The following is a 22583-nucleotide window of genomic DNA, read 5'->3' as shown; positions in this document are numbered from 1 at the left end:
GGAGTGGAGGGGGGAGCGTCAGACTTTTCAGCGTGCCTTTCAAACCCTTAATAGCACGTAAAGACTTATTAGGCATTGTGTGCCGGTGCTTTAGAGGAGTGAAGCACTTTGTTCCAGAGTTGCCTAGGCTTAAGTTAATGAATAGAGCTGCTGCTTGACTGAGGCTAATTCACATTGCTCAGTTGAAGAGGTTCCCTATCAATATATATCAGTTACATAGGGACTTTCAAAAGATGAAGGGAAAACTGCTAGTGAGCTCAGGAGAAACTGAGAGAAAAAAAAGAGAGATAAGCCTTTGAAAAAGTGAGAGAAGACAAAGATGGAGCCGCAGAGAATTTCCTTCAGCTTCTATTCAAATTGTTTAGGTTTAAGTCTTTGCAGGAGAAGCTAGGACATGAATGTGGAATGGATGTCTGATAGACAGCACGAAAAAACTGTTAACTGATAACTGCACAGCAGAATCAAAAACATCTTCCTGTGATATTCATTCAAAGTGTGAAGCACTAAATGTGCCGACCCCATACACTGGACTTGAGAAAGACATTACAACATGCTGCTCTCACATCATGTGCAAACGTTGTGAGCAGACCTGCTGCCCAAATCAAATGAACTTGTGAGGTAGCTGGATTGCTCCATTGTGCTGCCGCCCCAAACATGGAGCAGACACACTCAAGCTGTTTTCTTGAATGAACTCCAGACTCCAGTTTCCACACATGTAGCACATTTGCTCATGTTAGCTGCTTTCATATTTAGTGGAAATAATCTGTTTAGATGAGGGGTGCCGCCTGGGTAGAACGTGGAGAAGGAGAAGGAGGATGACTAATCTGTAATGACTCCTTTTGCACCGATATCAATACTATATGTATTTGGATATCTTGCAATGTCAATGAAAGAGTGGAAAGCAACATTAAGGCAAGCAGAAAAGAGCACGAAGCAGTGACACACTGTGCAATGTCGTCAACACGCCCACTCGCTCACTGTGTAGTCCGGTAGCAATGCATACACTGAAAGACAGTGTGTACATACACTCCCGCAGTGGAGTGTATGTACACACTGTGCTGCCAAGTCTCTACTGGTGGGCACACTTCTACTGTCGTCCGGTATCGTCCAGTATTTGTCGTCCTACCACCCAACCCTAGTTGCAATACAATATGGCACAGTTTTACAGCTTCTTTCTGCTCTACTTTGAGTTTGGTCTGTAACTTTGATGACCACTATCTAGGAATTTGGTTGAACACAACCCAACTTACTCAACGTTTTCAACAAGAATAAAACAGGGTGGTGCTTCGCAATTATTGGTGTCTCTTACTGTGGTTGACATTTACATAGATGAAGTGGATGGGGAAGCCTTGAACCTGTTCCAGTTAACAGCATCTTGCCATTGGTTCGAGTATTTGCACCTGAGTCTAGATAAAGGCGGAAGCCTTAAGTTTCTAAAAGAGATGAAAGAAGAAAATAACCTAACTTTTGGAGAATGTGCATGAAGAAACTGAAGTCTAAAAGCAACTAAAGCACAGTCATCTGTACTGGATGTTTGATTCCCACCTTCTATTGGAACACAAGCTTGGGGTTAAAAGAACACTTGGTTCTTACACTAGATCACAAATGTGCCGATCAACAATGAGTCTAAAGACAAATACTGTAAAAATCTTGGAGAAGCTTCGTTTTACAAATAAACTTTAATTGTTTAACATTTTGTCTGACCACATATAAAAGTAAAATTGGTAAAAAAAAAAAAAAAAGAAGCACTCAGCACACATCTTTGGGTCCATATAAGAAGATCCAGGAGATGTTAATGGAATTCAGTTTTAATCAATCTGCATTAATAATAATCTGTTATGTTTCTGTGCCATTAATTTTAATTGATTTAACTAAGAAATGTTTATTTTCTATTACACTGAAACGTAATACTGTACTCTAATAAGTGTAAACAGCAATGCTTCCCTGCATGCCTTCAGTAACATTTCATATTTGCTATGTTTGTTGACAATAAGTACTGTAACTAAGTCTCATAAGACTTTCAAAGGGATATAGTTGTCCATATTTGGCACTCTGGGGGTGTTTCTGGATGTAAGTGTTTAGAGCAGTTGAACAGGCTAGAATTATCATTGATTCATTGCATGAAGTTGTGCATGTGGATGTTGATCCACATCCCCCTGGATCCTTTTTCTAAGATGCTTAAGATATGAGGTTGATGTGAATGGTCTCCTAAAAGCTCAACTTCACACTGTGGCCTTTACCTGCCAAAGCTGTAAGAAACAATCTAAACTACAAGGAAGGAAGCCATGGACATTATACTATTCATATAAACACAGTCCTACTGGACTGCACAACACCCTGTCTCCATGTCTCTCTGCCGACACATCCCTGTATCGGATGGAAGGCTAATTGTCAAATCCTCAATGATTACCTTGAGGATTGAAATTGACAGTATTGAAGAGACCTCAGCCCTCACAGTGCAAACACACATACACAGACAGACACACAAACACCTGAGCCAGTATTGTAAACTGTGAAAACAAGAGCAACAGTGTAGATGTGATTAAACCATCCATTTATCAATTTGTCATGGCACATAACTCACACACACACACTTCCATCCACAGTCAATTATACACACACACGTTTATACTTCTATCCTTGTGAGGACACTCATTAACATAATGCATTTACTAGCCCTTTACTCTAACCTTAACCATCACAACTAAATGCCTAACCCCAAACCTTAACTCTTAATCTTAGTCTTAAACTTCAAACATCCCATTGAAGGTCTGTTCTGAAGTGAGGACAGCCAAAATGTCCTCACTCCCAAGGTCTAGAACTCAAAATGGTTCTCACAAAGAGAGCTGTATATACACATGCATGCACACACACACATACTCACACACCAAAACTGCAGCTTCTTTATTAAGATGTCTATTAGCATGAGTGACAGGAAGGTTAAGAGAGGTGAGCAGTTACACTAGTCTCCTGAAGTGTGACAAAACGCTTTTGAGTTTTATGGTTATTGTACTTTAGGGCCTTCATCAACAAAAGGCCAGATTCAGAGAATAAGGAGTGACCTTTTGCACTGCTGCATCTTCACTACTGATGCAGTAATGATGGATTACAAAGCCCACTTTGGCAGACAGGGTAGAAGCAGAGCCTTTCAAAGACAATGATGTGTGTGGCATATTCTCTGTCCTCCTGCCATACCTCTTCCCCAAGGGCCAGAGCAGACTGAACTCCTGCTTTTCCAGCCTGTTGCCCTCCAATACAGACCAGTGGTGGCTGTGTAAAGCCTGCCAGAGGCTAGGGGGGATGTATGTAACAGTATGAGTGTGGGTTTGTCAGTCAAGGTGTCAGTCAGACTGACGGGTCATTGTGTTGGCTGACAGCCGGCTGAGAACTACAGCACTTCCATTAAGAAGGAACATCACTCACTGGCCATTACAGCCACAGTCCTCTCCTGTTCACTGAGATGGAGGATAACAGGGACCATACAAACACCTACGGCAAACTCTCCAAGCAGACGGACACACAGGCAAGACCTGTTCTCTGTACAGATGTAGTTCGAAAGGCTGAGATGTAGATATACAGAGTTAAGAAGATGATGCATTGCTGGGGTTGGAGTCCCATAATATTTTATCAAATCTAAAGCCTTAATCCCTTGTTGAATGCATCTGGGTTCAGATTTCAATATTTCTAAGTGATGAAAGCTTTAAATAACTAAAAGTATCCACTTAAATGTGTTGTCTGAAAGAGCAATGACAAATGCCATACAGAAAATACTAACAAAAAGGTTTCTGCCTGAATGCCTCCAAACCCCAGCTGATGTTCATTAATACAACGCTACCTCCACCACAAGCTTAAATAAATGGCTTTTTCAATTTTTGGAGAAATTCACCTTATCAGCAAGGAAAACAGAACACAGAAGGACATCAAGGCAAGATTGAGGAAAGCCCAGGGTGTACTGTTCAAACTCTGGAGTCAAAGTAATAGACAAAAAACAAAGATCCATCTATATAGCAGCATGCAGTGCACGGTACAGGGCTGAAATGAAATGATGATTCACTGAAATGAGGCAGAGGTGACTGCGATGGTAGCCACTTGCTTTGAAAGAAGACACAGCATTTTCCAAAGACTGCACTCAGAACATCTAGAAAAATGAAAACCTACAAGACCAAAAATGGCCTGGAAGAGAATTGTGACAGACAAGCAAGCAGCGATTACCCGACCTTAGGGTGAGGCTCACCATGTTCCCAAGAATAGGGGACAATGGAACAATCATTGTGGCTGTATGTGGTTTAGATAAATTAAGGTTCTTCCCTGAATAAATAATGTTTGATTAAGTGCTAGTTTGTAGAAAGCATATTAACTAAATAGAATATAAATATAGTTTATCTAATTGATGAATTAACATGTTTAATCCAAACACAAACAGAAATGTAAAAATAACTATTTGGGTTTTTATAAGAAGTTGGCTGCTAAAAGTACTTCTTGGTCAGAATAGATTTCTTGACATCCCGCTGTCACCAGTGGTTGCCAGGCCACCTCACAGCGGCACACAATTCCAGAACATCTCTTCTTTTCATGCTTCTCCGTTTCTCTTTCCTCTACTTTCAGCTCGAGTGGTCAGCTCCATAAAGCTTCCACGCAGACAAGAAAGAAAGTGAAAGCTCACACTATGTTTGCATATGGCACAGCTGTGAGAAGAAGTTTGCTAAACACACTTTGTCAGCAAAGCCAGTAGAAATATATTCACTGACTAACCCATCCTGGCTTGAGAAATGTCAGTTTGTCTTCAAAACAACACTGTAATCTAACCCGACCATACAAACAGCAAATGCATATCCACACTCAGCACACAAACACACACGCAAAAACACAGTACACAATGGCTCCTACCTCATCTAAGTCAGAGATGTAGACAGGCTTTTCTTCAAAGCCGATCGGCATGGGTTCGTTGGGTGGGATCTCCACCTCTTCATACATTTTACTGTTCTCTCTACGGATTCCCTCGGGTAGCAGCAACTGAATGTCACACACACAAAAATGCAAAGAAAATTCAGACCTCATAAATGACATCAAAGACTCAAAAATAACATACCTGGATTTTAAAACACTCTCTGAATCTTGGAAGGATATTCAAAGTCACAAAATATACTATTCAATTCAGCTGTTTCCACAACAAGGTTTTGTAATTCCTGTATCCTTCATTCACCCTTGAAAATACAGAGCAGATCAAACATAACTTGATGGTCTAATCAGTGCTTGTGTTGAACACATACATAAATTTGAAGTACTGCATGTAAAGGCCCAATAAATAGGACATGATGTCATCCTGTAAGCGTCCATACAGCACTACATTTTCGAAGAGAAATCCAATACTAAAATTCAGAAATGCAATTAATAATAAGGTTTAAATGAAACTTTATTTAGCACACTTTTAGTGTATTGTGTGGTTCCTGCAGTGAAACCTTAACATGATTCATGGCATGTTGGATGTGCTTTTCTGTTGTTATACTGTAGTGTGCGGTAGTGTGGGTTGTGATATGAATTATTGTGACTATAGTACGCTTTGTGGTACTTTGGAAGATTCACTGTAAAGTAAACAACTTTAGGACAGAAATACATTTTGTGTCTCACAGAACAGTAGGACAGGTTATGATGGATCAAATCAATTTGACAAAGATTTTGTGCTTTGCTTGCCATTTGAGAGCAGTCCATGTATTTAAGAAATGAACAATTAAAAAAAATACGGTACTCCAAATAATGGATGAAAGCAAAAGCTTATGGCTTATATGTCTGTCACTGGGTGTCATGTTGGAGCAGACTAAAGACCCTGACACACTGTGCGATATTTGAATGTACCAGTCCGAAGTTAACAATTGCGAGAGAAACATGGTGAAATATTCATGGTCCTACATCTCACCAGGAGTAGTAGTAAATAAGTGTAGTGTAAAATGAAAAAAGCAAGAATCACATGCACACAGCTTGCCCTTTTTGAACATTTCAAAGGAGGCATTACACAACGTAAGCAGACTGAAAAAGTGAACACTTCGAGCCTCACCCTCGCTCCTCCGACAAATGCAGGCGACTTTGTGGCCTCTGCATAGCTGTCGTAGACATTGGGATATCGAACGCGTTCATACACTCTTTCTCTGCTGAGTACAGGTTCACGGCGTGCAGTCAGCAGAGCCTGCTCCCTATACGAGCAAACGCAAGACATATGGAACATGAGAAAACCAGAAAAGAGAGCAAATGTAAATAAACAGAGCTTGACAGTGCACCAAGATGAGGAGAGAGTACATTTCACAGTTTTCTGTCACAGTAAAGGAAGAAAGGAATTAACCGTAAAGTAATTTCAACAAAAACATTGGCACAATGTCACATCTGCAACCATTTGGGTCCATACATGAACCCTCATATCCATCCATATTTTTGCTTTGGAATGAATAGTGCAGTTGATAATTCAAATGAAGAAGCACAGATGTGAGGTATTATGTTCCTTCCTAAAGTGGCTTACCTCTCTGCTAATCTTTTCCTTCACACTGGGCTGGATTTGGCCATGCTAGGTTTTTAATTAAACAGATCACTGGTCTTTTTTTTTATCCTCTGAAATTAAACTTTCAGAAAAAATCCTCTACAAAAAAGACATGACAAGCTGCATCCCTGTGCTTTTTTTAATTTTGTAAAGCTTCAGCCAACTTGTCAAGAAAAATGCAGAAGCTTGTCGGTTTTGGTGCTGATACCTGAGAGCACAGGAAGAGACAGACAGACTGAGACAAACAAGGGAAAAAGCAGGAAGGATAAGTTTGGGAGAAAGTTTTGGAGGGGATGACATACCGCTGGGCTCTCATCTCTCTGGGGTCAAAGGGCATGGCAGCATCGAAGGAGTCGCTGTCATCTGTTCCTTTGCCTCGTTTCCTCTCCCTCTTCTCTTCCCTGCGATACATCTTCATCATCTGTTTCTCCTGCTCTGAGTGGATGGTCACCTGGCAGCCATAGGTGGGCTTGGTCACATCGCCACTGACTTTTCGGCCCACATCTGGAGGAAATACAAGCACAAACATACTAAATAAAAGGCAAAATCTTGCAACAACAAAGGTTTTCTTGGACTGGATCAAATTATTTAATTTCTTTCAATGAAAGTCAACTGGAGATCAAGACACCTGGCAGCAAAATACTGTATATTTACTGGAAACAGCAATACAAACATCATGCTATCATAATTGGAATGAATGATTCAATGTTCACTTATTTGTCACTCTGCAACACAGGATTACACACCCATAAGCAAGCAGACAAAATGAATACTGAGAAGTCGGAGGAGGCTATGTCTTTACCAAAGCCAACGACTGATCTGACAAGTGATGAGCTGGAGCTGGTACTGAGAGGACGGCGGTGGGAAAGGGGAAGTTTATGTAAAGCATTCCAGCTTGGAATGTGCATGTGCACAAAAATATCTTCAAAATATGTTGAAATTTATGCTAACCTAGATTTCAGACCATACAACAGTCAAGAAAACATTATGTTTAGACCATCAGTCATTACACTGTGCAATTATTTTATTTGTTATTCTATTTATTTAGCAATTATTCAAAGTATCAGCAATTATTGAATTATTCATACGAGCAATTATTCAACTTTGTAACTGGAGCAAATGTAACGTGACCCAATTTCCCGATCAAGTATTTCTTACTCTGATCATGACATTTAAGCCTACGCCAGTTAGTTTATCCATTCAAGCCCAGCTGTCAAGTTGCCCTTTACTTCTCTGGGGGTTATGAAGAATGTATAGTCTAACTGATTATGTCTGAGAAAGATCTGGTTCAGCAGGGTTTGCCCTGATCTGCATTGGACTGCAGTTTAATTTAACTGCCAATAGATGTCACCAAAAACACAGTAAGTTTATTGAGTCAGTCAACAATCAGCCGAGCTGCTGGGGCATCTTAGATCGAACATTATTCACTGACAGTGGTGGAAAGATGAGTAGAATGTCCTACTCAAGTACAAATACTATTACTTTGCTGATATTTTACCAAATTAAAACTACAGGTGTCAAAATCCACCTCTAACACGAACTGCCACAAAATTGCCCATGAACATTCATCTTTAAACAGAACAGAGAATGTTTTTGTGAAGTACTGAAACTCAAGTCATTATACAAAACTGATCAGATACAATCCTTCAAATTATCTTAAGAAAAAACTGAAAAACTTCACAATGTAACAATTCTTGGACTACAAACAAGTGTTGACACTGACAGGGGATAGAAGGAAATGTCACAGACAACGACTAAAAATAGGCGATACAATAAAATGGTGACGGTGTAAAAAATGTACCCTGTGCTCGGTAATAACTTTTATGGTAGATTTAAATATCAAAAGCAGAGTCAGAAATACTTTATTGGGGAATTAGGTTTATTAAACACAATAACTCATAAAATTGTATAATGTAATGGCTAATCATATAAACAAAACACTTTCTTTATCACTGTTTCAGCGCATTACCTGAGTTACGCTAACTAACTTACGCTAACGCTAAGTTAGTTGGCCTAACTATCTTGCCCCGTATTACTGTACAGATATGCATGCATTTGTTTCTTTGTGGTGTATTTCAGAAACTACATTAAGATAAAACACTGAATGAGATGAAATATACTTCTTAGGCTACCAAGACCACAGTGACCAAGAGCATGAAACATTGGCCAAGGCCACACAAAACACGACAACCTACAATCCACCGGTTGTTGTTGAAAAGTTGTTGTCCCCAGCCACTCTTCAGTCCAGGGACTTCTGAAAACAAATCTATCCATGCTTTCTTAATTATTTGGACTTAGTAATTTTAAACTGGAAAAAATAACATCAACAACTGTGCTTTTAGCATTTCCACAAGCTGTGCTCACATGAGTGATGTGAGGGTATGTGTAACAGAGTAAACTTTCCCCAGCTAATGGTAGCTTATTAACATTACCTTAACCCATGCATAGGGTTATCAAAAAGATAGTATTAAAACGCAGATTAGGCGATGGTTTTTTAAAAAACTGTGGGTCTGGAACTGCTGCATCTAGAATGGCAGGGGCTCTCATGCTTAGCAGGACGATGTTTTCCCCAGATTGGGCCACTTGCATGAATCCAACCAAATCAAAAATTAATCCATACACTCTCAAAAAATGGTCGCAGTCTTGAGGCCTGGCTAGGATGCACTCTTTGCTTGAGAGCCAGTGTCTCTAAGGACTTCATCTGCTTGTTTTGTAATGTGACTGCTGATGACCACATACAGTCATTTATTTTTTTGAGTTCGTATCTGAAGGAATGAAAACAGCAGCCACAGAATTATCCAAGAAGATAATATAATCAGCATTTTAACACTGACTAGTCAACATCTGGGAAAGATTGTCCATCAATTTTAACTACATTTCAGCACTAGGCATCATTGATATGAACACAGAGTCCACCTCCCCTCATTTTACCATAGTCTTGCATTCTGTCAGCATGGAACATGGTTGTTATGACAGAGTATGTGTAAAGATGTGGGCACAGCACTCTGATTTCTCTACAGTCGAGTTTCATCAATTTTATTTTCCTGCAACATTAGCCAGTAGTAGGCTGGGTAGTAGAATAGATGCAGGCTGTTCTCGCTCAGCTCAGCTCTCTTCTCTCTATTGGTGGGGAAGTCACACCACATGTGGAGAAATTGAGTCTGGTTGGGTGGTCGGAAGATGTTGTAATAGCGATCATCTCAAGGTCTAGTGCTTTTAATCTGATCCCCATGCTTCCCTTTCTGATGGTGATGAACATATTTCTATGCTTCAGTAATATGGAAAAACAGGGAGTGCAGGGTACATGTGGTGTTTCTAGCTTGTATGCACAAGTAGTGCAATGAAGGGGAGACAATGTACAGGTTAAGGTGTAACCAGAGCACAGAGGCTACGTGGAGACAAACCTCAGACACAATGACCAAATAAAGACAAGAAATGAATGCCCTAACACTAACGTGACCACCACTTATATTGTCCCTAGTGGAAACAGTTGTCGGTCACTGCCAGTTAAAAGGAACAAGGAGTCAGCAGTCAATGGAAGTATAAAACAGAGCAGACAATAAAGTAGGTTTTTCAAAAATTGAGCATACAATCATAAATGTGTGAGACAGCACTGATGTCATTAAACACTATTTATATATATGACTCAATATGCAATATTGTGGGTGAAAGTGAAAAGACAAAATGTAGTTCAATCAAAATTACCAAAGGTTTCTTGATTTTCATTGACAAATAAGAGACAAAACATTATTAACTGTTTTTTTCTCTGCAGCAGTTCCAGTTCCTGTGCTGCGCACTGCAGTATCATCTGTGCTGCATTTGCCATGGGCTAGGCTACAACGGCAGCACACAATGAGCACAGTCAAGACTCAGTGAGTGAGTGAGTGTGTGTGTGTGTGTGTGTGTGTGTGTGTGTGTGTGTGTGTGTGTGTGTGTGTGTGTGTGTGTGTGGGAGAGAGAGAGAGAGAGTTGGTTAACTCGTTGGTGTCGGGTATTCGTTGGAGTGTGTGCATGCATGCTCTTATGTTGGTGGTGGCTATATCTCGGGGATGCCAAAATGGAAAACACTGATGTTTTAGCTAGATTGCAAGTTTATTTAAAGCAGCAGTAGGAGTTTCAGTGTAAAACTAGTGAAGTAACTAGCTAAAAGCCAACCCTGTATTCAGAAAAAACAGCCTAGTATGCACCTAACAACAGAGCAGCTGACTGACTGATGAATTTAGGAATGTGTTTGGTGATGGTTGAGCATATATAATTTCTAAAGTTTTAAGAGTTTTCAGGCCCTGATGCAGACAGCCTGAAAGAGTATTTATCTCTGGATGAGCACAAAACTGTTTGCTGTCATTGAGGAAATATCAGGTCAGCCTGTGTCAGTGAAAACTGATTCATATTTCAGCAGTAATCTTGATAGCCCGTTGATGTCAGATGCAGGTGCATGTGGCATTGCATGGGTTAATGTTCCCCATTGCAGCCTCCCTGTTTGAGGCACAACAGCTCAATAAAAGGCAGAATTGCTCTTGAAAACAGATGAGATCTGATGATTGCACCACGGCCTGGGCTGATTGACTGAATGATTTCGTCTTTATCTCGTCTAGCGGCTCTACCTGCTCCACAGCCTCCCTCTCCCTCTAGCAGCTCCCCTCTTCCTGTCACTCTTCCCTCCCTCCCTCCCTCCCATTACCTCTCCAACTCCCAACCCCTTTAACTCTGTCACCTTCTATGCACCAATTCCTCTGTCTAAACCATTCCCCATCCTTTACTTTCCCTCTCTCTGGGAGCGATTGTGCCTTATTATGTGTCTCCAACAGTGATTGCCTCCAAATCTCCAGGATTCTCATTTCCACAAGCGATCATGGTGCCATAATCACTGAGAAGAGCATCGGATGGATAGATTTTTTTGTTTACAAGATGGCTTCAAGGTGTTTTCACTCATTTGAAACTGTAGTCTTTTGAATCAATGTACGATTTTCAAGAACAATCTTTTTAGACTCAACACATAGAGGTGGCTTTAAAGACTAAAACGTCATACTTAATAAGACCAATTTATCATTTACGTATCACAAGATATTTTGATAACTATTTTGTGTAAATATTAAAGTCATCATTTTCATGCCTGTAAACCATTGTAAATGTGTTAAATAAAAAAGGCTCAAAATTTTACCTACTTACAATGCATAAGACTCTGAGAAAAGATTTTATCTGTCCAATTGAATCATATGTATGTCATATAAGTTAGACTGAGCAAAATATGAAAAGAAAAAGAGTTGTTTCAGCTGTCTCTTCTTTGATGCACTTATTGCATTAATTCTTTTTGATTTTAGACAAATATTGGTCTATACTATCTGTTTGTTATCATTTCATCTGGTGGCTCCCCATCCTCCAGGGATGCAAGAGTTCACAGACAGAAGTAATATGGAAGTCCAGCTACTACTACAATCGTGATATAGCTGTCATGCCACATAAAAGTGTGTATTCACATGGAGTAACATTCACACTCAGTATTACGGTTTGTGGCCACCTGATGAATGTAAGTCCAATATTCACACTCCTTTAAGCTGTTTCGGTTTCAACTGCCAAACTCCTGTAAATGAAATATGGCCTTATAGTTGCTGAATGCTGTTACATTTACCTTGTAGACTGAGAGCAGAGTTTGTAACAAAACAAAGAGCTAACATAAGTAGCACCAGAAGAAATAGAACTAAAACATTTCAAAGCAAAACTGGTGATAACTCTCGATGGGTTTCTCTCTGTGACTGACACCTTTCACCTGACACATACTCTTTATATTCATTGTTCATATAAAAATATTGATTCTCATATGTTCTCAGCTTTACATATGAGAACTGCATCTGCTACTAGGGCTGGGCAATAAAACGCTAACGATATGTCTCGTGAAAGACAAGTAATCAAGATCAATAAAAAATGCGTTCGACAAAACATTTGATAACTTTTTTTTCTTTGTCGGAAGAAACAGTTGCGAAGCGAGGTTGATTGCATGAACAAAGGCACTCGCTCTCAGGTAACTGAGCAACGTAAGGAGTAATCGCTGATCAGTGAGAGAGACACGCTAACACGCCAATCATGTAACATTATGAAGTTCGGTTGCGCCATCGTTGTCTCGTGCTTGATGCTTCGCGAGGTGTGAGATGAGAAATAGAAAGTGAGTCCTGCAGCGAGCAAAGAACTTGTCGATAAAACAGGGAAAGTCAGCTCGCCAGTATGGAGTTTTTTGGATTTTATAAATCAGACTGTAGTCAGACCAATGTGGTCTGTGAATTATGCAAGACTGTCGTCCCCACCAAGACCAGTAACACCACAAACTTATTTAACTACCTTAGCCGCGCTCACTCTTTGGAGCGCAGCCATATTCGCCAACGTCCAACAACATCTGTAAATGCAGCACCACCGCACAAGCAGCTGACCACCATGCAGAGGTATCTGCTTCAGTGCCTGATGACGAATCCTCTAAAAGGCACGAAGACGTAACGGAGGCAGCGGCATATCATATAGCTAAAGACATGCTTCACTGAGCACTGTGGAGAAGCCCGGTTACAAACATCTCTTACACGTAGTTTTTTGTTTTGTTTTTGTTTTGTTTTGTTTGTTAAACACATGCAATAAACATATAATTGAATAGTTCATGTATGTTTAGAGTAAGAAGAGTGACTAAAGTTATTCATATGTCTAGGCTGGTTTTATAGTTCAATCAATCTTACTGAACTGTCTATCATGTTTGTTTACAGATGTCAAGTCTACCTCAGTTTCTGCTATGTTTACAAAACACTGCACATATTGGAAAACATTTTATTCACCAGAAGGTGAATCAGCTTTACACTTTTATTTACATTTATTATTTGAGTGTTTTCCATGGTTGTGTTGACATTACCTTTCCTTTCTGCCTTGATAGCTGAGGGGATTATAATCAGAGGAAGGTTACATTTAAAATAAAAATGTTTAAATTGAATGTATTTTTCTCTTGGTCCTTATTTCAAATAGGTATAAGAAATTTCAATAATTATCAATATCGACCGATATAAAATATCGTGATACAGTTTTCAGCCATATCGCCCAGCCTGCTACAAAGTCAAATTATGATTTTGGGTTACACTTTCTATGAAGACCACATCTACAGTGCACCATGGGGGCATTCAAAGTGAATTATGCATTAATAATGCTTCATGGCTAGACTAATAAAACACACATAATGCTTTCTGATGCACTATGTCAACAATCAATGAAACTGTAAAGCCAGTGCTGTGGATGCTCTGTTGCATGGTCGTAATGTGTGTTCTATCACACAGCCATTTTGGAATTTCCTGCTTTTAACTGGTCATTGTGCCCTTTAAAGGATGCAGTAAATAAACAAACCAAGGTTTCCCAGTGTTGTCACACTGGATATCAACAGTAGCAAAGAATATTTCTCTCACTGTCAAGATGAACAGCTAACCCACAAGCTAACTCCTGAGAGCACAGGGAGCTTCTGGTTAATTCAAACACTGTATATTTTTTTAACGTTTGTCATTATGACAGAATTACTATGTGAATTAGTAGCAATAGTACTAAAGTATGATAAGGTTGCCTGACATTCACTGGTAGCGTTTGCTGATTTGATTAATGGTTTATGGTCTAATTGGTTACTGACCATGGCTGATCATACTAATTATCAGCTAATTGTACTGTAGTAGTAGTAGTAGTAGTAACTTTTAATGTCAGTATGCAGTAAATGGTTGCCCTTTGTGTACATGTATTCAAAATACTTTCCAAAACATGATGTGCCTGGTGGTGTTATTAATGGTGAAACTTGGAAGCTCAGCATTCTTGTTTCTCTTTTTTTTTTTAGCTTCCTTTTAACATTAATATTTACTCACCCTGAAACAGCTAATATTGCTCTGTATAATGACCTCCTCTTTCTGTCAGCTGCTATTTACAGATATCTTTTTAATTTTCAGATATATTTTCAACATTCATGAATGTAAAACACAGTAAAGACTGTCACACTGAGCTGTAATGAAGCAAATGTATATAAATGAGGTAAATAATATGTTGGGGATTGGACCCTTTAAATTGCATTGTTGGAAAATTAACTACTACAGGTCAGAGAACACAATCATCTGTTGGATTTAACCTCTTTACTTAAAATGGAACGAGTGCAAGTAGCACAAACAGTAAAGCACAGTGCTGCCTTTACAACTTTGAACTATTCTCTATTGTGTATTTTTAGTATCAGTAAATGTCTTCATCCACTTCTTTCTTTTTTTTATTGTCTACTGTAGTGTTAGGATATGTCTGTCTTTATTCTTTGTACCTGTGCACTTTAGTTTACTTTAGTGTCAGAAATGTCCTGTCTCACCGTGGCACAGTGGGAAACGTAATTTCGATTCCTTTGTATGTCTGGTACATGTGAAGAATTGACCATAAAGCTGACTTTGACTTTGCTTCCCTACCTTCTGAAATAAAGCACAAAGAAATAATTGCATGCTTATCTGTACAGTAATACAGGGCAAGAGAGCTAGGCTATCCAGTTAGCTTAACTAGTTAATTTGTTCCATGATATAGTGGTTGAGATTTTTTCCATTCACTTCTTCTGAATGACAAACTTCTAGGTTAGATTTCAGGTGCAGGGCTTGCCTTTCAGCATCTCCTGTAAATGCTGATAATGTTGGTCTATAATGCATTTTTTAATGGCATATTTTGACATCTCTTTTGCAGAATATGATTTTGCTTTTCATCTGTGCAGCATGTCTTTGGCCTACATTCTGTGAGTAATTTATGTCAGTTGTGTAAGGCTCCTGACTTGGCAACACCTCAATAAACCGTATAAAACTGGGCGCGTATTATAATATTACTGAGTTAATAAAGTTTAAAAGAAACAAAGAAAAAACTGGTGGTGCATGTATACATCTTTCTCCAGTGACTGCACCAGCACATCAGTCTGGAGCCCTGAACATGACTGTACTTCTGCCTGGAATACCGCTTGATTTGCACAGCACCTGATAAAAACTTTTGGGATGCATGGACATGTTGTCTTTTTTAATTGTTCATTTTATATACCACTGCTTCTATCAGTCACTACAATGTGGAGAGGAGCCACCAAAAGAATCCGTTCTTTGATAAACATGCAAGTGCCAAGCTGCAAACTGCAATTTAAAAGCTAATCAGCAAGAGACAGGCATTCGCACTAAATCCCACTCTTCCTGATGGCATGCAAATAGTGGAAAATTTAATCAGCCTTTTTTAACCCTCAGTCGTCAAGGCAACACTAATCTCAAAAGCTGTCTGCCAAGTGATATTTCTAACGTTGATCAAAAGTTTTCACAATGGGACTGTCATCAGGTTTGAAGCAGCATACGGGTGTGACTACAACTACAGTGTGTTATCAATGGCGTGAAATATAGTAAAACTATTACCATTGTAGCATTTTGTACACAATTAATTTAGTCACATGGTGCTTGATAAAAGGCGAACCCTTTCACACTTAATATTTTAGACGCATATTTGTCTTGTCCAAACTTAGCATCCTGCCAGGTAAGAGGATTTTAACAATGATGGAGAGTCAAATCTAATTCCAGTCCCTGTGTATTCCAACACATAATGGACTCCACTCTGCCGCTGTCATTTAACTTCCAATACCCACAAAGCAAGAGCAACAACTATCCATCCAGTTTAGGAATCTTTTCATTACAGTAGGCTTTCCAGGCTATTACATCCATCAACCGAAGTCTGTTAACTTTTGTAACTTCTTGTAATGCTGTATGGATTATTCCAAGCTAGTTTTTTTATTGTCATTCATCCATATACACAATACACGGCTGAACGAAATGTCATTCCTCATGGGCCAAAGATGCTATTACACAAATAAGAATATTTTTCTTAAGTACAATAAAATAGGATATAAATGAAATAGGAAAAATAGGGTCAAATGAGTGGCTCGTTATCAGGCCACTGCAGAGCCTGATGAAGAGCTGATCATTTGAATCAGGTGTGGTGGAGGAGGGAAACATCTATAACATGCAGGGCAGTGAGACCAGAGGACCGGAATTGAGAAACACGGCAATAATGGATCAGAATGACTGAACATTAGCAGCTTAATTTATTACATCATGACTGGGCTCTTTTATTTAGGCTGCAAATGTCAGTTAACTTCGTTTTAAAATGGGCTTAACACCACTGGCTATATTTATCATTTCACTGTCAATGTTTTAACCTGCTCTTTAACCTGCTAAGTGAATGAATACTAGTCTACATTAATGAGATCATGTACAGTTTCACCCCCAGTCTTCAAATCTATATTTAGGACCTCTGAATTTCAAAATACTCCAAAAACTCTAAAGGATGAGTGTGTGTGACTTTAAATAGTTGCAGGGATTAATCTGACAAAGCAGGAGCTCTCTCTTCTAATCTTCAGCTTCTCTTTGATGTCTACCTTGCATATGGATCAGAAGACAGTTCTGGCAATGAAAAATTTTCCATCCTTATCTTCTCACCAATATCTTCAAGTACTGTACAGCTCCACTCTACACATTAAAAAAGAGGAAACAAAAAGAAGAGTCTGCCACCTTAGGACAGAGGAAACAGGGGGTCGGGCCACAATGCTGGCTCAGGATGGAGGACACGTTTGAAGTTTACAAAAAAAACAAAAAACAAAAACAAAAACATAACACGCAGGCATGGAAGGAAAGGTACATCAATAGGTGGGCTGCTTTAGTACAGCTCACTATCAAGCCCCTGAAATCTCATACAAAATCAATGAACTCAGCTTTAAGCTGCCGGGAGAGCTTGATAACTACAGCAAAAACCAGCGGAAGCCTATGCTTATTTGGGTCTTTGCAACATCATGTATGTGTCAGCCTTTTTCTTTATTAGTGTGACATGATATTCTATTATTTCTCTTATTCATGAGAGGCTTTAAAGCAGGGACGCGAATAGAGAGCCTGCCTGTAAGGGAGGCTTTAGTCTGGTCTTCATCATTCCTGGTAGATGGCATAAATGACGTGAAAGAAATAATGAAGAATTGAGCTGAAGTGAAAGGCCAATCCTTAGGTAATAGGTTTCAGTGGATTGAGTCATTTCACTATAATGTAGAAAATAGGGGCAATACACAGCTCAACAATGACCGTGAGAGGAAGCAGGTTTTCTGTAAAGCTAGTAAAACTCTGTCTGTCTGTCTGTCTGTCTGTCTGTCTGTCTGTCTGTCTGTCTGTCTGTCTGTCTGTCTGTCTGTCTGTCTGTCTGTCTGTCTGTCTCTCTCTCTCTCTCTCTCTCTCTCTCTCTCTCTCTATATATATATATATATATATATATATGTATGTGTGTGTGTGTGTGTGTGTATATATATGTGTGTGTGTGTCTGTGTGTGTGTGTGTGTGTGTGTGTGTGTGTGTGTGTGTGTATATATATATGAGTGTGTGTGTGTGTGTGTGTGCGCACACACACACAGTGGGGCAAAAAAGTATTTAGTCAGCCATCAATTGTGCAAGTTCTGTTCACACCTGTTTGAACTCGTTATCAGTATAAAAGACACCTGTCCACAACCTCAAACAGTCACACTCCAAACTCCACTATGGCCAAGACCAAAGAGCTGTCAAAGGACACCAGAGACAAAACTGTAGACATCCCAGGCTGGGAAGACTGAATCTGCAATAGGTAAGCAGTTTGGTGTGAAGAAATCAACTGTGGGAGCAATTACTAGAAAATGGAAGACATACAAGACCACTGATAATCCCCCTCGATCTGGGGCTCCACGCAAGATCTCACCCCGTGGGGTCAAAATGATCACAAGAACGGTGAGCAAAAAATCCCAGAACCACACGGGGGGACCTAGTGAATGACCTGCAGAGAACAGGGACCAAAGTAACTACACCGCCAGGGACTCAAATCCTGCAGTGCCAGACGTGTCCCCCTGCTTAAGCCAGTACATGTTCAGGCCTGTCTGAAGTTTGCTAAAGCAGTGATCCCCAACCCCCGGGCCGTGGACCGGTACCGGTCCGTGGGTCATTCAGTACCAGGCCGCACAGAAAGAATAAATAACTTACATTATTTCCATTCCATTTATTATCTGAGTCTGAAGGATGCTTTATTTTGAAAAATGAGGTTTCTTTCCGGTACATCTCGGTCACGTGACACATTGCCGCTGAAATTTTACAGTCAAGCTAGCAAAATGAGCAAAAAACAGACATCGTTAGAAAGTTTCTTTACGAAGGGAAAAAGGCTTAGTGAGGAGGCAGAGGATGAGCCTACGACTTCAAAGAGAAAGAAAGCTACATTTAACAGACAGTACCAGGAGTCCTACTTAAAATATGGATTTATCACGACAGGTGATTCCCACGCACCAAGCACGCTCTGCATTATATGTGGCAATCGACTCTCTAATGAGACAATGAAGCCTTCAAAACTGCTTCGCTACTTGCAGACCAAGCACCCTGCATTAAAAGACAAGCCTTCGGAATTTCTTGAAAGAAAAAAAAAGCGGGAACAGGAAGGACAGAAATGTTAAGGGCCAAAAATTACTAAGGGCCACCACATCAACAAATGCGAGTGCACTGAGAGCATCATACTTGGTGGCTAACCGTATTGCTAAGGCTAAGAAGCCATTCACTGTTGGTGAAGAATTGATCCTGCCCGCCACTGAAGACATTTGTCATGAACTTCTAGGAGAGGATGCGATTAAAAAGATAGCACAGGTGCCTCTGCTGGCTAGCACCGTTACTCGGTGCATTGAGGAAATAGCAGAAGACATTGAGACACAATTGCATTAAGGTGAGTTAGATTTTTCATGCACTTTTTTACTAATTTTTGTGGTGTATCCATCATATTTTGAAGGCATGTTTAAACGTTACTATAGCGACCAGAGGGGCATCGATGTATAAAGAGAGCAGAGGGGCACACGGTCGTATCATTTTATTTTGATGTATTTATCCACCACTCCTCAATGGCCGGTCTGTGAAAATATTGTCTGACATTAAACTGGTCCTTGGTGCAAAAAAGGTTGGGGACCACTGTGCTAGAGAGCATTTGGACGATCCAGAAGACGATTGGGAGAATGTCATATGGTCAGATGAAACCAAAATAGAACTTTTTGGTAAAAACTCAACTTGTCGTGTTTGAAGGAGAAAGAATGCTGAGTTGCATCCAAAGAACACCATACCTACTGTGAAGCCTGGGGGTGGAAACATCATGATTTGGGGCTGTTTTTCTGCAAAGGGACCAGGACGACTGATCCATGTAAAGGAAAGAATGAATGGGGCCATGTATCATGAGATTTTGACTGAAAACCTCCTTCCATCAGCAAGGGCATTGAAGATGAAACATGGCTGGATCTTTCAGCATGACAATGATCCCAAACACACTACCCGGGCAACGAAGGAGTGGCTTCGTAAGAAGCATTTCAAGGTCCTGGAGTGGCCTAGCCAGTCTTTGGAGGGAGTTGAAAGCCCATGTTGCCCAGCGACAGCCCCAAAACATCACTGCTCTAGAGGAGATCTGCATGGAGGAATGGGCCAAAATACCAGCAACAGTGTGTGAAATCCTTGTGAGGACTTACAGAAAACGTTTGACCTCTGTCATTGCCAACAAAGGGTATATAACAAAATATTGAGATGAACTTTTGTTATTGACCAAATACTTATTTTCCACCATAATTTGCAAATAAATTCTTTAAAAATCAGACAATGTGATTTTCTGGATTTTTTTTTCTCATTTTGTCTCTCATATTTGAGGTATACCTATGATGAAAATTAAAGGCCTCTCATCTTTTTAAGTGGGAGAACTTGAACAATTGGTGGCTGACTAAATACTTTTTTGCCCCACTGTATATATATAAAAACTCTATTTCTGTATTCCAATTTTAACCGTAAGTGGGCGAGGTCTACACCATAAGTTAATGCCAGTCATCTAGACAGACTTATGTTTTCAACTGTTATGAATACTTTTCACATTAATATGAGTTTGGCTCCTGACAAAAAATACAAATTAAGGAAAATGCATGTTAAAAACCTATTTAAACTGAAATTACCCCAATATACCAAAGACAAATATTTTTTGGAACCTCCATCTTCACCAAACTACAGTTTTGTGTTATTAATTACATACTTTATCAACAATTAGCACCATTATTACAAATCACTGGATATTGTCAGTTGACATTTTACCACATTAAAACTGACTGATCATAGAGGCCAATCATACATAGAACAACGGCAGTCCCTATGTACAGTAGCCAGAGAAAAGTGTAATCTTCCATGTTCCTGATATGTGAAAGGTCAGTGCTGATTACAAAGATTCAAACAATCAGAGAGTCAGAGAATCTACAGAGATAAATATGCCTGATAACTTTGCTTTGGTTGTGGCAGTATTTCTAATATGAGTCAGCAGAGAAAAGGGTAAAACAACAAGTTTTTATAAGCCTTGACTTATCATTCCACACCCCCATCACCCCACAGGAAAACACTGACAGTGATCCAGGAGCAACTTTTATGGAAGAGTACCAGCAGATTAATGGATTAGTTAAAGTTTCAATATATGAGGTTTTGAAGTGGAGAATGAAGTCACACTCCCTCTGTGTGTCTTGTCATTGGAGCAGTTCTTTGTTTTGGCAGACGGTCTGTACACTTTTCAGTTTCAGAAGGCTCTTGTGCATCTGTAAATGTTACCTTCCTTGTTTACTTCTGTCAGATTCTTTGTCAGATTCATTGCACAGCATTTCTTCTCTCTGCCCCTTTGCAATTTTGTCATTTAAAACAGGGTGTAAATGACTCCTGATTTAACCACTCACTCGGTTTTGTAAAAAAAAAAAAAAAGACAATGACAAGCAATTTCACCTTTTCAAATGCAAAATAATATTGTTGTTTGCATTATATCGTATTTCATGCTTTATATATTATTTCTATATTTTAAATTCTGCACTATTCATATCTACTGCTTCACTGTTAATTGTTGTGCACATAACAAATAAGGAACTTCAAACATATGAAATGTTGGTATTTTTAAATACTGCTGAACACCTGGAAGTTTCCTTTCTTATTATTCAGAAACACTACTTTGAAATTCTACTTAGTATTGTTTGAATGTGAATATTTTATGTGTGCAATGTATTTTCAAAATAACACAGTAAGAATAGTGTAGGAAGATATAGCTTGCTTTGCATATACTGTACATATATATACTGTACACACACACACACTAACACACACTAACACACACACAGAGTACCAGTCAAGAAAAGGCTGATTCATCAGAACTAGATTGCACTGAATGAAAGGCTTTCACTCTCGAGGATAGAATGACAGGTTATTTTGTATATCTCAGTCATTTGTATAATAGCCATTTAATAATAGTGACTGATTGTCTCTCCCATCATCATCATTATCAGTCAACACAGAAGCTACAGTATAGTGTACAGTACATTCATCAGTTCTAATGAATCAGCTTTTTTTTCTTTATTTTTCCCAACATAAAGTCATATCTGGTATTCATGACTGTTTCACGCAGTTAATACAAGTGCTGTTTGTGTTACCACAGAGATGACCTGGTTGCCATGGGGTTGTCTCACCTGGTGGATAGCCAGTCCTGTCTGGTGCAACGGTGAGGAGGGAATCAACAATGGCTGTCCTATCCTGGAGGAGAGTGGAGATCATCTCCAGCCCCTCTGGGCCCAGCAGCTCGAACAGCTGGAGAGAGAGAATGGAAGGGGGGGCAGGGGGTGAAAACCAGCAGTCATAATGCCAAAAATACAGTCAGCAACAACAGCAGCAGGATACATACCACTAGGGGAGGGCGGTCACCAGTGTCAATTTGACACTTTTGGATGGATTTTGCTACAGTATGTAAATGCTGGCGAGAGACAGGCCCTGTGCTTCACTGACTATTGTACTGTAATATACTTTGTCTTTTCTCCCAAATAGAAGCCACTGAAAAGCCTAATCCTACCTCTTATCTAACTCTGAGAATGAAACACATTACACCAAACACCTTACATTGCCAATAAAGTGAAAAGCAATAAAAAGATGTTTTGAGTGAGGCATCCTTTCTATTATTGTAATACTGTGATATAAAATATGAT

At 39.5% G+C, this 22583-nt stretch overlaps 1 protein-coding gene across 3 annotated transcripts in view; it reads right to left on the bottom strand.

Annotated features, from left to right (window-relative positions):
* Positions 1–22583, bottom strand: part of ascc3 (activating signal cointegrator 1 complex subunit 3) — a 180058-nt gene that overhangs the window by 120592 nt on the left and 36883 nt on the right. For all 3 annotated transcript variants that reach the window (XM_070966215.1, XM_070966216.1, XM_070966217.1), the window contains 4 exons: positions 22074–22191; positions 6829–7030; positions 6053–6188; positions 4888–5013 (listed from right to left, as the gene is read on the bottom strand). In XM_070966215.1, the coding sequence (XP_070822316.1) occupies positions 4888–5013; positions 6053–6188; positions 6829–7030; positions 22074–22191 (582 nt within the window). The remainder of the gene's footprint in view (positions 1–4887; positions 5014–6052; positions 6189–6828; positions 7031–22073; positions 22192–22583) is intronic.

The sequence above is a fragment of the Chaetodon trifascialis genome, chromosome 7 (assembly GCF_039877785.1).
Source record: "Chaetodon trifascialis isolate fChaTrf1 chromosome 7, fChaTrf1.hap1, whole genome shotgun sequence".
Classification (NCBI taxonomy): domain Eukaryota; kingdom Metazoa; phylum Chordata; class Actinopteri; order Chaetodontiformes; family Chaetodontidae; genus Chaetodon; species Chaetodon trifascialis.
This window is presented reverse-complemented; position numbering and strand designations above follow the sequence as displayed.